Below are 16,297 nucleotides of genomic sequence, written 5' to 3' on the forward strand. Positions count from 1 at the left end.
TTAGTTGGTTTCTCCTTACAATTTTTTTTTTTTGATGCATTTCACAACTCTTAAGTATTCTATTCACAACACAGGGCATGCGGATTGAAGCTCTGCAAAATTAGACAATGTCAAATCAGGTCATTCCAACTCAGACCACAAAACCAGTGATTACAAGACCTCCAAGTACCTGTGCACCTGCAGCCTGACCCCTCACTGCCAGCATCCTTGTGCCGTCTCTGCCTCAGCCTGCCACAGACTTAGAGGCTGTGAACCTAGATGAATAAATAAATAAATAAGCTCCCAAGGTCTTCTACCTTTAGCCAAGATGGGATAACAGGAAGTAACAGCCACCTGGAAAAAAATTTAAACTAGAAAATATACATGAAGAACCATGATTTGCCAGATACTAGATATCAGGCGATGAAGGACAATGAGCCCTGAAGTGCGGGGAACAAATAAGGCAAAACTGGGGTTTCCCTCGCTTACTGCCCTGAGAGAGTTTCCGTGCTGCCACCCAGGGAAGGAGAACCCAGGCTGAGTGTGAGATCATCCTGAGTGACGGATGTGAAGCCGAGAGGGGGGGAAGCTCCAGCAATTTGCCGGCGGAGGATTGCAGCTGAGAGATCCACATAGAGAGAGCTCCAGAGACATGCAAAGGGCAGTCCGCAAGACTTCAGCCGAGTACCGAGTAGGACATGCAGAACAAGCCACCTCGAGCTGGAGAAAGAGCCACCTGGATGGATGAGAGGCAGCCCCACCCAGGGTGCACACAGGACTGAGGACAGGGACTGTGCCCACCTGCCAGACTGGGAAACAAGAGTCACAGGTCGTTGGGTAGAGAATACAGGAGGCTCCTGCCTCCATAGCGAGGAATAATTAACCAAATATTATCTATAGTCGAGTGTTTGTTTTAGATCATAATTGATCACGAATGGGTAGGGAAAGTACTTTGTGGACTTTATAAGATGGCACAGGTCAAACCAAGGACGATAATTTATAGAGACAGAAACAAAAGACTGGAGTGGAGGGGGGCAGATAAGTGAATGTGCTTACCTTAAATGAACTGGAGCCCACACAGCCACCGGTCTCCACGAGGCCCCAGCCAAACAACCATTGAGCACAATATTCATCAGGCCCCGGAGACAAAGAAACCTGATCCTTGTCCTCTAGGACAACTGTGTATATGAACATTTCATTCTAGAATGAAAGATAAACAGACAGCTATCGTAAAATGATTACAGCTCTCGTTGGAAGCAGAGCTTTAAGGCATATGATAGCAGGAAGTACAGAACCTGCAGGAGTCCAGGGGAAGCCCTTAGTCTTGTCTGACAATTAGCCAGCTCGTTACCCCAGTTACAGTTACCAAGTAAAGAGATTCTAAAGGACTCACGGATATCGCAAGATCCCTGTGAGTTAGTCTAAAATCAGTGACGCCCGATCTGGACCAGCTTCTGGCCTCGGCACGTAGGTCATTATCAAACGTGAAATCTGTTGTATGTTGAATATTATTGCCCGTAATGGAATAAACATATCTTCCTTCATGAGTTTTATTATTTAAAGCCGTTGCCATCAACCTTCATGGACTGCTTTCTATTTTCCATGTGTTTTCACACCTGTTATCCTACGTTAATACCCAAAACCAACCCAAAAGAGCCATATTCTATTTCCTTGTCATAGCACTTACAGTTTTGAAAATTACTGAGGCGCCGTAGGCTAACTTGCCCAAATATGAAAGCTAGTGATCCTAGGCTGTATTGTTTCTACTTCCAATCTTACAGTGTCTCTTTTCCAGATATAGTTATCAACTATGTCTGAAGGAATTTCTTGGCAAGGTCTTGCTTTCCTTGAATTTCATTTATAAATCGGAACATCCTTTGTCGATCAGACACCAGCACAGGAAAACAAATTTAAAGTTCTCTGAAGCTTTGTGAAAACAATGTATTCAGAGATAAAGCGTTGTTTTAATTAGTAACAATATGTCAGGACAGCCACCCGGGCCAAACTGGGGACGCGCTGAGGAGTCTGGGAGCATCATTCAAATGGACTGTGATGTGGACCGCGTTTCTCCAAAGTGTGATCATTGATGGCACTTTACACCACGCGGAGTTTGCAAAGGCCATTCATGGTGTTTAAGCTTTATGACATCACTGCTCTTGTAGTTTCTCATCATACGGAAGAGGAAATGAGATCCAAAGAGGTTATGCAGCATGCCACTTTATGATATTTCTAGGACTTCAACCTTACAAGTCCTATTTCAGTATTCTTTCCTCTGCCTCAAGTGAATGTACATGGTTTTCTACCTATAATTCTCCAAGGCGAATGTTTTTGACGTAACAGGTTCTAAAAGACCTAGAGGGAGAGGCCCCTGGCAGGTGCCAGAGCCTTTGCAATGTCTCATGTGGGTCTCCTCCATTCCCAACCCTCACCCTTGTTCACTGAGTCCCCAAAGGGATTAAAACAAAGTCCCTGCAATCAAGGACTCTTGCAAGTGTTTGGCAGACTAGCAACAGAGGGAAGGGAGAAGGGAAGATGCTGTGATCTGCTACTGACGCGCAAGGCCAGGAGTTTGGGAAGGTCAGTACCTCTGGAAGGGTGGGAGAAAAGATGGTAAGAAGTCACAGAAGCACCTGAATGCCCAGCGGCGAGGAGTAAGAAGCTGTGGCCTGGTTACTGAGAAGAGGGAGAGGAAGGACTGTGTGTTCCTGTCCCCCTCAGAGACTGAGCCATAATTCCTGGATGAACCCAGGCCAAGAACTGGGCCTCTTTGAGTCATTGCTCCCAAATCTGGAAATTACTTCTGATACTCACAGTCAAGACCTCTTCACTTTCCCGCCTCCACCCCGAATATACAAAGACATTCATCAATCAGTGCCCAGAAACACAGAAGTTGCACCCACTCTTTTGCCATGTAATCCACACCAATGCACAAAGGCAACAGGCTCTAAAACACAATAATCACAAACAATGCACACACACACACACACACACACACCTGCACACACTGATCCTTCAGACATATTCTACCTACGAAAGGACTAAAGACATATGTACTACATGAAAGGATTTCTTATCACAAATACTATACATATCAGACATGGCCAAAGATAAACAGCGTACATGCCAAAAGGCACAGCCATCCCAACAGTACGCATTCCACACACTCATGCCTGTCATATATTCTACATTATTTCAAATATGTAACATTTTATGTTATATTTTACATTATACATATTACATATTTTACTGCATATGCGTTGCTATATCTTACATATTACATTCAACATTTACATATTCCAAATATGAAGGCAAAAAGAGGCAGCATTCTAACATAGATGCATGTCACATACCAACTAACAGAAGCCACAAAAACTCAATAAATGTACAGTCAGAGGTACTATTCATGAAATATATACATGCCAGGATGCTGCTACCATATAGACCAAAACAGAATTGGCACATATTCTATGCACACACACACACATACACACACACACATACACACACACACACAATCACCTATAGTCACATAAACATACCTATATACTCAGAGTTACAACCAGGATAAACATCACCCTTATGGAAAACAGTTTCCAGTAGATCCACAGAGATGCACATTGGCACATTCTGCATGCATACAAAATACATACAGGATACACTGCCGTGCATATAGAAATGTAACCACTTCACATGAGCTGTCTCCTCTCTCCCTACTGTCTTTGCCCTCCCTCCAATTATCATCCAAATGCCTTCATTAACCTCTAAAAATGACTTTGTAACCACTTTGAGGTCCAAGAAAGAATCTTTATAGCCAACACAGATTCACTGACATGGATACATGGGAGCGAAATAACTAAAATCATAGATCAAAACTGGAACGAATCGTGAGGTATGGCCTTTACAGCCTTCTCATGTCAAAATTACACGTGTTTTCTAGTTGGGAGAGAGAAATAAGGCAGGCCACCACAGCAAAGAGACTAAGGCGATCATTCTCCAGCATGTCCTGTCCAAGCCAGGCCGAAAGTTCTTACTGACACGTTCCTGGAGACAGATATCCAAGGTCCATTTAGATAACTGGGAGCAGACTGCCCAGTGGGTTGGATGTTCCAATCACCAAGACATTCAACAGGACTGAATCCTGCTGTCTTTGGTAAAGACGGAGGGCCCTGGGGAGGTCATCCCGCTCACCCGCCATCCTTTGAAAATACCTGAAGGACCCGTGAACGAATCTCCTTGGTTTTGGCTCCGTAGACTAGAGGGTTAACCACGGGTGGGAGCAGTAGGTAGATATTAGCCATAATCACGTGCAGCAGGGAGGTGGGGCCCCCCAGCCTGTGCACCACCGAGAGCCCGATGAGGGGCACATAGAAGACCAGCACAGCACAGAGATGGGAGATGCAGGTGCTGAAAGCCTTGAGGGCCGCCCCCTGAGCGGAGAGCTCCAGCACAGCCCTCAGGATGAGGATGTAGGAGAAGCCGATGAAGAGGGAGTCAATGCCCATGACCGAGAGGATGATGAAGAGCCCGTACACCACGCTGACCGTGGTGTCGGTACAGGACAGCTTCATGATGTCTTGGTGCAGACAGAAGGAGTGTGTGACAGTACGTGTTTGGCAATACGACAGCCGTTTCAAGATGAAGGGCAGGGGGAAGAAGAATACAAACCCTCTGGTCAGGGCAGCTAGTCCGATCTTGGCGACCCTAGGCCCTGTGAGCACAGAGGCATGCCGCAGTGGGTGGCAGATGGCCACAAAGCGGTCAAACGCCATGGCCAGCAGGACCGCTGACTCCACGGCCGACAGGGCATGGATAAGGAACATCTGGGCCAGACAGACGTTGAACTCGATCTCCTGGAAGCCCGTCAGGAAGAGGCTGGCCATCTTGGGCATGGTGACAGAGGAGAGGACTAGGTCAACGGTGGAAAGCATGGCCAGGAAGAGGTACATGGGCTCATGCAGGCGCCTTTCCACGCGGATGATGAGGACAATGGACAGGTTGCCCAGGGTGGCCAAGGCATACAGAAAACACAATGGGAAAGCCAGCCAAAAGTGTACATCGGGTCCCAGGCCAGGGATGCCCACCAGCAGCAAGTATGCTGGGTGGACCAGAGTTCCATTTGGAGTGGCCATGGCAGGAACCAAGAGACGAGGCTTCTGCATCGCAAGTCCAGGGTCTGTGAAAGGGCAGAGACATCAGTCAGTCATGGCTCAGAGAGGAGAAGGGACTTAAGAAAGGGCTCTGAAATGGTGATGGCAGCAAAGAAAAAGACTAAGTACTTCTGCTGATTCTGACTCCAGCCTCTTTCTGCTCTAATTCTCCACATACATATCTCCCCAGGGGTCCCTTTACCCTCAGTGTGAAGCCCACTCAGAACACAGGTGCAATGGCTCTTCATTTCCAGAGCTGAGGATGCTGACCAGACACGGCTCCTGACCAGTTCTCAGCCAGAACTGCCAGGCTCCCACAGACCTTTCAGACCCCAGCTTTTCTAGTGCCTGTTGGGGTTAGGGTCTCTCTGGGTTTGGAGGCTGAGGCTCAGTCTGTGGTTGTCTTTAAGACACACTCTCAGAGTTCCCTGGTTGTTCAGCAAGTTCCTTGGTGTTGTCACTGCTGTGGCTCAGGTCACAGCTGTGGTGTGGGTTCCATCCCTGTCTCTGGAACTTCCACATGTCGTGGGAGCAGCAAAAAAAAAAAAAAAAAAAGACCCACTCTCATCTGATTTTAAGATAGGAAGTGAAGGTGGGCCTGACACTAGATTTCAAGAGATAGGTTTGCATTTCATCCTGTGCCATGTCTCAAACTTCCTTGATAAGAATCAGCTGAAGCTGTTACACTCTCCTCAGCTCCCACTCCAGGGCCATAGCCTCAGAATTTCCAGGGGAAGGAGTCCAGAAATCTGGTTTAAAAACAACCAACCAACCAAACAAACAAACCAGTAAATTCCTTGGCTCCAGGTGATTTTTTTAAAAAATTAATCAGAGAAATTTGGGGAAGGTGCTCTCGTGTTCTAGAAGGCAGGGAGGGCAGGGAGACAGGAGTGAAGTAAGACTGTCATTTCCAGCCCCCAACAAAGCACGGGCCATTCTTGCACTGAGATGGCTCCCGGTCCGCTTGACAGCCAGCCCCAGACTGTGGTCAGCTTGGGTGTGACATGGAAATCAGATGCTGCTGAGACATGAAAAGACCATCAGTCTGTGTTGCCACCAGCACTGTGCGGTGTCGCGGGCACACCGCCTTCTTCCTCTACCCTCGCTGGTGAGCTCAGAACCCTCCAGGCTCAGCTTCCTTCTCTACACTGACCACTCTGTTCCAAGCCTCTGTCCTAAGAGCCAAACCCATAGAACCTGCTGCCTGGTAGCCTATGGGCCTCAGGCTCATCTTGTTCCAAATAGGGTCCCTCTGAACGGTACCACAGGGTCACCCAAGTCACTGAGGTCTGGAAGCTCATCCTGTCTTGGTTTCTCTGCTCCTTTACTTCCACTGTGACTTTCCTTTTCTGAGGAATCTTTGGCGCCCTCTCCTTTTATCGAACACACCCTCCCTCCCTCCCAACCTCATTAGACCATCCACTCTGCTCCGATTATGAGAATAATTTCCTAACTCACCTCCCTGCTTCCAAACCCAGATATTCCAGTCCAGCTTCCATGTCACTGCCATATAAACAGCAACACTGGACATGTCAGGCTCCTGCTTACCACGTTACTGGTGACTTCCCATTGCCTTCAAGATCGAGTTGGAATTCCACAGCCTGCATTCAAAGCTCTTCCCAGTGCGGCTCCCACTGACCTTTCCAGCCCAAGGTGTTTCTGCATTACCAACTACCATCACCACACACAAGCATTTTTCTCTGGGTAAATTAATCCCCCTTGCCTCCCCCCCACCCCCCACCCCCCCCCCACCCCCGGTGAAGAGTGGGAAGCTAGAACCGGGGAGTCCTCCCTGGCACAAGGGAGAGACAACGTTTGGAACCAGCCTCACAGTGGTTTGAAGGATTCCTCTTGGAGTAGGTCACTGAGCAAGGTCTGGGATCCAGACGCTGTAATCAGGGAGCATGAGGCTGGCAGACATCTCCAAGCAACCAGGCTGTCAAGGGCCGGCTTTCCCAGGCAATGCGTCCTCCCTGCCTGGGTCTCCGCGAACTTCCCAGGGCTTGTGCAAGGCTCCCCTCCCCTCGCCTTCTCCCCCCAGCTGGCACACTCACCAACAATGCCTCCGCCCCAGGCAGCTGCCCTTATATAGCCTCTCTGAGGGCCCTGGGGAGCGTGAAGGATGAAGAACAGTGAAGTACTTACTCCGTGCTCCCTGGGAGCACCGCTCCTCTGCTTAGCGCCCAAGGAAAGCTGACCCGACCTCTACCCAAGGGGGCTGCATCCTGTTACTATTCCAAGGCCACCTCAGGAGACTACGGGGGAGGGGAATGCAGTGAAGAAGAGGGCTGACCGGCGCTGGAAGAAAGGAGCTGCTGGAATGGATTCAGAAGCGCTGTCCAAGGGGATCCAGCTCAGGCACTGCCTCTCGCTTCTTGGTGCTGCCCCCTTATGGTAATGTAGGCGAATTGCAGCTTTGTGGCCGCTTGGGCAATGGCTCTGAGGAGGCTGGTGGACCAAGGACCTAACTGACCTTGAATCTGAGCTCCTTCCTCTGCACTTGGTGCTGCCCCTTGGCTCTCTCTCTCCTCTCCCTGATAAGCCAACTCTTTATGCCTTAGGCTGCTGATCATAGCTCTCCTGTCTGTCCGTCCCCCACCCCATGCCAGAAATGAGACAGTGTAGGGTGATTGTTTAAATGTGGACTCTGTCCGGAAACAGACTGATGTCCAGATCTAGGCCCAACTACCTGCTAATGGTCTGACCATCCATTAGCTTCTCTTTGATGTGGGAAATAAAATGAGATACTAGCAATTCTCATTATTGCTCAAAACAACTGGAAACGTCAGTGAAATAGGAGGAAATCCATTTGAGATAGTGCTACAAAAGCCAGAGGAATAAAATAACATTGGAGGGGAAGAGTGGACAGCAGTGCAGAAGACTTCTGAGAGGTCAAGTAGGATAAGGCCTGCAAATAAAAGGTCACTGGTTACCTTGGTAACCAGTGTGTTGAGGTATGTTGGGGGGAATGGAATTTTAAATGCAGCAGAATGGGGAGTGAGTAGGTTTAAAAGAAATGAAGAAAGTAGATATAGACCACTCTTTTGAGAAGTTCATGAAGAGGGTTGAAGTGGGCAATACATGAAGAATTGATAGCTCTAAGGAGAGATTTTTAAAATGTGTATCTTGGCGCTTAAAGAGATTGAACACATCAATGTCAACAGGATGGAGTTAGTGGAGCGGCTCCCTGCTCTTTACTTCTTATAGTCCTGGTGCAATTCTTCAAGGTGTGACCCAGGTGGACGCTCTGTCGTTCCACTGCTAGATAGTAACTGTAAGAAATCTTACCTGCTCCCACAGCATCACCCAAACATGGCAGACCAATATCCTAACTACAGACAAGGTAATGTCTATTGGGCATCACCATTTAAGCGTCCCTCAGACACCTCAAACCCAAAGCATTCAACTAAGTTCGTTATCTCTGAACTCCAGTCTATGCCCCCAATGTGTGTTTTCTGTTCCCTGTCACAGAAGTGACTCTCTTTACCAAGCCAGAAACCTAGAAGCCATCACCTCTGTCTTTTCCCTCTCTCTCCCTTTCCTCCCTCTCTGACCGCATCAAGTCAGTCACCAAGTCCTCTTTAAATCACCTGCTGGATATCTCATGAATTAGACTACTTTTCTCCACCTCATTTGCCTTTGCTCTAATCCAAGCCAATATAACCTCTTGCCTAGATCATCAGAATAACTTGTTCACAGTTGGCCTCATTGAAGATCTTTCCTACCAGTTGTCTTCCAAACACAAATCAGTTTGCAGCATCTTCCCATTGACTTTAGAATGAAAGGCTGAGGTTCATACTCCCTAACCCAGCTCATAAAGACTCTCTTTGCCATCTCCGTATTAGCTTCCATCTCATCTTCAGTCATTCTACCTCTCTTTTTGCATGCCAAGTTTCATCAAGTGTCAGATGCACTGAAATTATCCCCCTGCTCCAAAGTGCCACACTTTCTTTCACCCTTCAGCATTTCATATGTTTTCCCGCATGGTAAAAAATTCATTCTAGTCCATGTTTTTATTAATTTGTAGCCTTCAGGTATCTGTTTAAACATCCTTCCTTAGGAAGATCTTTTCTGAGCCATGATTTTTATTGAATCATGTTACTCTCTTTTTTTCCCCCTTTGTTTCACTTAAAGGCTTTAACATTATGAGATTATTCTTCATGCTTCTAAGAAGATCTTATCATTCTATTTCCGTAAGGGGATGGACACTGTATGTGTATATTTAAAAAGCGAACTTTACAGAGTCCTCTTTCACTCACTCTTCATGCAGAAATTACTGGACCTCTTTTTGAAGTTCACTCATAACTCACAATTCAGTTACTTCAACTGAGGCTTGTTTAATGGGCAGGTCCCCTTAAATTTTTGGTAGCAACATCAAGGACCAAGTTGGCACAATTTTTGAACAAAAATTTTTCATGGGGAATTTTCAAACTTTTTTTTCACTAGTTACAGTAATAAGAGTAGCATCTTACTGAGTAAGGTGAACCAAGGTATAACTTTTAAAATGATAGTATATCCCTATTTTTGTTTCAGTATTTTTCACAAGAGACAAACAAACAAAAAAAAAATCATTCAGCGTAAAAGCACAATGTTAAAAGGTCCAGCCAATAATGGAGAACTCTGGCCAGGGATATGCTCAGATTTCTGGCTTAGGAGGTCCTGAGTTATATGAACTTGCTGATAATAATTCTCCAGCCCCATCTCACGACACACCAACTGTCCCTCAGTATGCTCCTACGCTGGCATTCTTTCAGTTCCTCCGATGAAAGGGGAATGTGTCTTTTCCTTACACCCACTTCCAAGGACTTGCTCAGATTCTGGCTTTGTCTGGACTAGTCGATCTCTTTGTTCCCTTTCTCTACATACTAACCATCTTTAGATTCCATTTTAGGGGCTGCTTCTACAAGGAAGTCTTTCCTGTAAAAAGGTGCTGTCTTATTTCCAAAGGTATCCAAATTCCATTTGCAGATGAGTAACGCCATGGTTCTGTGCAAGGGAACACTAATGGGCATTTCCACACAAAACCACAAATAGCCCCTGTGAAAAGAGGACTTGGCTCTAGAAACGATACTTTATGTTTGTAACTTGTAATAAGGCAAGAAAAAGAAACACATTATGAGAGAAAAAATATATAATCGTAATGTGTGGATTAGTGATTGTATGTGTATAAAAAGACAAATAATTAGATAAATAAATAATTAGAATTGATAAATAATTAGAATTAATAAGTATATAAAGGTTGTTAACTACAAGGTCAATATACAAAAATCCATTGTATTTCTTTATAAAATAAACACGGTTTTCTTAAAACAGCATTTATAATAAGGTAGAAAAATCGCACACATCTAAGAATAAATCTAACAAAAAATATCAAGGAACTTCAACACAGAAAACCAGAAGGAATCCCTAAAACAATCTAAAGAAGATCTAAATAAATGGAAGAATAAACTATGTTCTTTTATTGGAAAACTCAATAATTTTAAGAATTTCATTGAGGAATTTAATTATCTCCCGCAGTTTTTCTACAGAATTAATTCAATCTCATTAATATCCTAACAGGTCATTTTGTTGGTAAGCTTAATTAAAAATTTATAGTAAAATGTAAATTGCTGAAAATAGCCACAATGCCCTTGAAGAACTGGACCAGTTTGGGGAGACTTGCTGTATCAAATATCATGATGGCTTATAAAGCTGTAGTAATTATAACTGTGTAGGTTGGGTAGACGGTTGGACCAATGAACACATATGAAAGCCCATTTCCTTCTTCCTTTTCTTCCTTTATCAATGGACATTCTGGTTGTTTCCATGTCTTGGCTATTGTAATTATTGCTGCAGTAAACATGGTGGTGCAGATATCTGAGATAGCGATTTCATTTTCTTTAGCTATATACCCAAAAGTGGCACTTCTGGATCATACGGTAATTCAGATTTTTTTGAGGGACCCCCCCCATACTGTTTTCCATCATGACTCTACTAATTTACATTCTCACGAGCAGTACACAGGGATTTTCTTTTTTTCAAATCCTTGTCAACACTTGTTATCTCATCTTTTTGATTTAATAGCCATGCCTACAGGTATGAGGTGATATCTCATTGAATTTCTTTATGATTACTAATGCTGAGCATCTTTTCATTACCCGTTGGCCATTTGTGTGTCTTCTTTGGAAAAATGTCTTTTAAGTCCTTTGCCCAAGTCATTTTTAATGGGATTATTTTGTTTTTGTTTTTTGCTATTGAGTTGTATGAGTTCCTTACATATTTTGAATATCACCCCTTCTCACACAGGTGGTGAGCAAATATTTTTTCCTGTCCCATAGATTGCCTTTTTATTTTACTGATTGTTTCTTTTGTAATTATGCCTGTTCAACATAAACTCAAGTGACGTCAGGGAATATCTTGATCATCAGCGTTTCCTCAGCGCCAGGACTGTGCCTGGATAGCTCTGTCTTTTTATTTATATATCTTGGGATCATGAAAGGCGATATAGCAAAAAGGGAGTCAATTATAAAATAACTGATAAAAGATTCAGGAGTTCCCGTCGTGGCGCAGTGGTTAACGAATCCGACTAGGAACCATGAGGTTGCGGGTTCGGTCCCTGCCCTTGCTCAGTGGGTTAAGGATCCGGCGTTGCCGTGAGCTGTGGTGTAGGTTGCAGATGTGGCTCGGATCCCGTGTTGCTGTGGCTCTGGTGTAGGTGGGTGGCTGCAGCTCCGATTGGACCCCTAGCCTGGGAACCTCCATATGCCATGGGAGCGGCCCAAGAAATGGCAAAAAGACAAAAAAAAAAAAAAGGAAAAGAAAAGAAAAGATTCAGCATTGCACTCATAGGGTTCTGGGAATATGGGAACATATCTTTGATTCTCTCTAATTTTGTGTGCCAAAATTTCAAGTAAGAAAGTAAAATTCAGTAAGAACCTATGATCCTGTCACAGAAAAAGAGCAGAAGTGCTTTCTAAAGTTTGGGATTCCTATGACTCTCTTGAGAGTAAGGTAGAAGGCAACTGTCCTTGGAGGAAATCTCTCATGAAACCATGCTGGGAGGGCCTCACCTCAGAACTTCCAGTATTTATCCCATGTTGAAAGATCTCTGCCTCATGTCTCCATGAGTCTTACCTTGCTTAAGAGTATGGGCTGGCCAGCTCACCTGTGCTATACTTACAACCTTCCTAAGAAGATACCTAATCTGCTGTTCAGTGAGAAGGAGGCAGAACTCTGTTAGAACCTACATCAGCTAGGAACAGTGATATGCCAAACCCTTACTCACAGCCATGAGCAAACAAAGAAAGCAAGTAATATGGAAAATGTCAGAGCTTGAAGGAAGGGAACAAGCATGAGAAATCATATCTACTGGCCCAGTAAAAAACAGGGCAGAAATGAAAGAACTTAGAAAAAAATTCGTAGCATGAGTGAGACGTGTGAAAATCCTCTCGTGTTAAAACAAGAACACATGGCTACAGACGAAAAACAATCTGCAAGTAAAATGGTATTTGAAATAATAACAATAAAATGGGAGTGTGTAAGTTTTATGGGAAAAACTTGGTTGGTTGTTAACCAAGAAGAGGAAGAGATAGGAATATTGTCTTGAATTCCTAAATCCCTAAGGTTTAAAACACAACAGTAAGAACAACAACAAAACCAAATCGCTGAATAGAAACCCTGTTTTGTTTCTGCACGACATTCTAGAAGAACCTCTCAAGTTGACCGCACTCAGTTCTTTGTTTTTCAGCAAATATACCGACTTGGGCAAGTAAAGGTATGAGGCATGGAGGGCAAAGCCAGGCATTCCGGAAGGAACGAAAGTGGGGGATGGACCAGATGGGGAAAGATCAACAATCAAGGAAACAACTAGGAGAAAATTTCCAAAATCCCAAAGCCTAAGTTCTAGGATATAACATGCTCATTCATTCATAAAATAAAAGATATACATAATTTGATGATTTCAGATGAAATTTCTGAGTTTCAGTAAAAAATAAACTATCTGGCATGCACTTGGACAGGCATGCCTAAAAAGTAATGACAAATTATACTGGCTAACAGTAAGCTCCACAAAAGCATTTTTCTGTTGTTCACTGATATATCTGCAGCACTTGGAAGAGTGCCCATTACATAGTAGGCACTCAGTCCATATTCATGGATGAATTAGCCAGCCTTAAGAAATCAATCTCCTCCAAAAAAACTAAAAGTAAAATTACCATATGACCCAGCAATCTCACTCCCGGGCATCTATCTGGAGAAAACCATGACTCGAAAAGATACATGGACCCTCCATGTTCATCGCAGTACTATATACAATAGCCAAAACATGGAAGCAACCTAAATGTCCATCAACGAAGGAGTAGATAAGGAAGATGTGGTACATACACACAATGGAATATTACTCGGCCATAAAAAGGAATGAAATAATGGCATTTGCAGCAACATGGATGGACCTAGAAATTATCATGCTAAGTGAAGTTAGTCAGACAGCGAAACACAAACATCATATGCGATCACTTACCTGTGGAATCTAAAAAAAGGATACAACAAACTTACTTGCAGAACAGAAATAGACTCACAGACTTTGAAAAACTTACAGTTACCAAAGGAGATAGGTTGCAGGGAGGGGTGGGCTGGGGTTTGGGACGAAAATGCTATAAAATTAAGTTGCAATGATGGCTGTAAAACTATAAATATAATAAAATTCATTGAATTAAAAAAAGAAAGAAATCTCTACCTGAGATCATGAAATACTCTTTTAAATTACTTTGGGAAGTTTAATTGCTTTGCCTTTTCAGTTATATCTACAATCCATACGTGAGTGGTGTGAGGTTAGGGGTCATGTTTCATTTTTTTCCATATGTATATTTGATGTTCCCAATACCATTTGTTAAAAATATCCTTCTTTCTCATATAATAACTGGCCATATATGAACAGGTATGCTTCTGGGCTTTTAGTTCTACTCATTGGCCCAATTGTGTACCCTGCACCAATATCACACTGTCTTATTACTCTGATAACATGGGGAGATTATTTGAGATTTTTCTTAGCAGATAATCTGACCTCTCTTAGGTTGGATGCCCAAGAAACAAACCTGAACCTTGGATCTGAGTTCCCTTACCTTATTTGGGAGGTGATCCCAGGATGAAATAGTAGGTGTGTTAGGGAAGTGAGAAAAGGAAGTCAATAAAATGTACATTATCAAGCAGGTTATCCCATAGGAAGTCAGGCTCAATTCCCTGCCATTCTTCTCCCTCAGCACAGATAGAGACCATCCCACAGGTGGCCACTTCCCTTGCTTCCTGTTGCATCCAGGATTCAGCCAGGGAGCTGGGATCTGCAGTTGCAGCCATAGGATGTATCCAAGACAGAACCTCACCTAGACATACCTGTCTGCCTCTCACCTCTCTGATAGAGGCCGGGAAGGAGAGCTGCTATGTTTGTGCAGTGGGCTGATGTGTCTTCAGAAGTGCTCTGTCCAGCTTCCTCCTCAAAAGCACAAGCCCCCTCTCCCAGCAACTTCAAGGTACCCTTTTGCTAGAGACCTTGAGAGACAATCATAGTTATGGACAAATTGCCAAATTACAAATGAAAAGGATCTTCCCTTTAACTGGTTTAACTTCACAGAAGCTCCTTTGACCCTTGAACAACACAGGTTTGAATTGTGTGGGTCTTCTCATACACAGATGTTTTTCAAGAAATATATTGGAAAATGTTGTGGGGATTTTCAACAATTTGAAGAATCTCACAGACAAACCATGTAGTCTGGAAATACTGAAAAAATAAGAAAAAGTTAAATATGTTATGAATGCATAAATTAGATATTAGTTTATACTTACATAGGCATAAGATGAATGATATTTAATATAAATACTTGATTAGTTTTCTTACTATTTGATAACTTTGCTTTCAAAGAATTACATAACCTTATAGTATGTCTCTTTCATAATTGGAGAGACTGCATATCTGCCTATTATCACATGTAAGTAGTTTTTTAAATGTAACAGTGTTTCCAATACTGTATCATTAATATGACTGTAGTACTATATGCCTTAAAAATTTTATAATGGTTCATTCATTAGTGTAGGCTAGGCTATGGAGAAGCTATCATATCGATTACACTAGGCTACCGTAAAGCAGTCATACTGCTGCTTCTTCATTATCTATGGAGGAACTGCATGAATCATTATAACTATAAATAAATATGAATTTCTTTTTCACATTATCTTTTCATTTTTTATGTCTAGTGTTAATAATATGTGTAATATCTACAGTGTTTTGTATCGTATACGACCATAATTGATATAGGTACTGATAGATGATTCATCTTATAAACAGAAGATGTAAATTAATGATGTTGATAAGAACCATACGGTAAATGTATTTTCTTATCGTTATAATTTTCTTAACATTTTCTTTCCTCTAGTTTATTATAAGAATACAGTATTTAGTACATACCAATATGTTTTAATTGACTGTTTATGTTACTGGTAAGACTTCGTGTGAACCGAAGCTACTAGTAGTTAGATTTGGGGGAGTCAAACTTATACACAGATTTTTGACTGCAGAATTGGCTCCTGACATGTTTAAGGGCCAGCTGTACCACCAACTTGATGCAGAGTTCCCTAACTCAAAATCCAGCAACCAGCACAAAGTGCCAAAAGTTGATGCTCCGTAAACGTTTAAAGCAGATTGTTTTAATTAAACCCTTTACTCTTCTGTTTAAGCAGCTATTTTTCCAGATCCAGGTGATGCACAGGGTACAGCTCAGACCTCAGCTAACTCTTTTCTTCTCTTTTTGCTTACGGCCCCATTTGTTTCAGGAATTTTCTGGGCCTCACCCTTCAGAATTTCAAACATGGCCTGAGCTCTGCCGTGGGCATAGGATTCAAAGAGTACCAGTCCCAAGAGGGACATCATTTCCAACCAGGCTTCAGCTGAAGTATTTCCTGGTAATTTGTCCTGCAGACAGGATGTCTTTGCTTGTTCAATATTCAGTCAAACACCTAAGTCTCAGCAAGAGGACAAGAAGCAGGGAGTACAAATGAAACACCAGTCTCTGCCTTGAGTAGCATTTTGTGTGTGTTCATGTCTTGCGTGTTTAGGCGAGGGACGAGTACCCCTTGTTTTAAAAAATTTAGCATCTGAAGCAATTTCTGACCAGGAAGACCACTGCTACTCGGCCAGCTCCCGA

The 16,297-nt window shown here is 43.4% G+C and overlaps 1 protein-coding gene across 2 annotated transcripts; it reads right to left on the reverse strand.

Annotated features, from left to right (window-relative positions):
• Window positions 1-3,351: 3,351 nt before the first annotated feature.
• Window positions 3,352-7,424, reverse strand: LOC125111105 (olfactory receptor 51D1). 2 transcript variants are annotated; one of them, XM_047752925.1, is made up of 2 exons: window positions 7,272-7,424; window positions 3,352-5,152 (listed from the first exon to the last, which is right to left on the reverse strand). In XM_047752925.1, exon 2 carries the CDS (start codon window positions 5,136-5,138, stop codon window positions 4,164-4,166), a length of 975 nt encoding a protein of 324 aa, XP_047608881.1. In that variant the 5' UTR covers window positions 5,139-5,152; window positions 7,272-7,424; the 3' UTR covers window positions 3,352-4,163. The 2 variants fall into 2 exon arrangements, with proteins under 2 accessions (XP_047608881.1, XP_047608880.1); XM_047752924.1 differs by lacking the exon at window positions 7,272-7,424 and adding an exon at window positions 6,958-7,116.
• Window positions 7,425-16,297: the final 8,873 nt, after the last annotated feature.

Source organism: Phacochoerus africanus, chromosome 11 (assembly GCF_016906955.1).
Source record: "Phacochoerus africanus isolate WHEZ1 chromosome 11, ROS_Pafr_v1, whole genome shotgun sequence".
NCBI lineage: Eukaryota > Metazoa > Chordata > Mammalia > Artiodactyla > Suidae > Phacochoerus > Phacochoerus africanus.

Coding starts and splice junctions, on each gene's coding strand:
- LOC125111105 (XM_047752925.1), bottom strand. CDS start 5,138: ATGCAGAAGCCTCGTCTCTTGGTTCCTGCCATGGCCACTCCAAATGGA.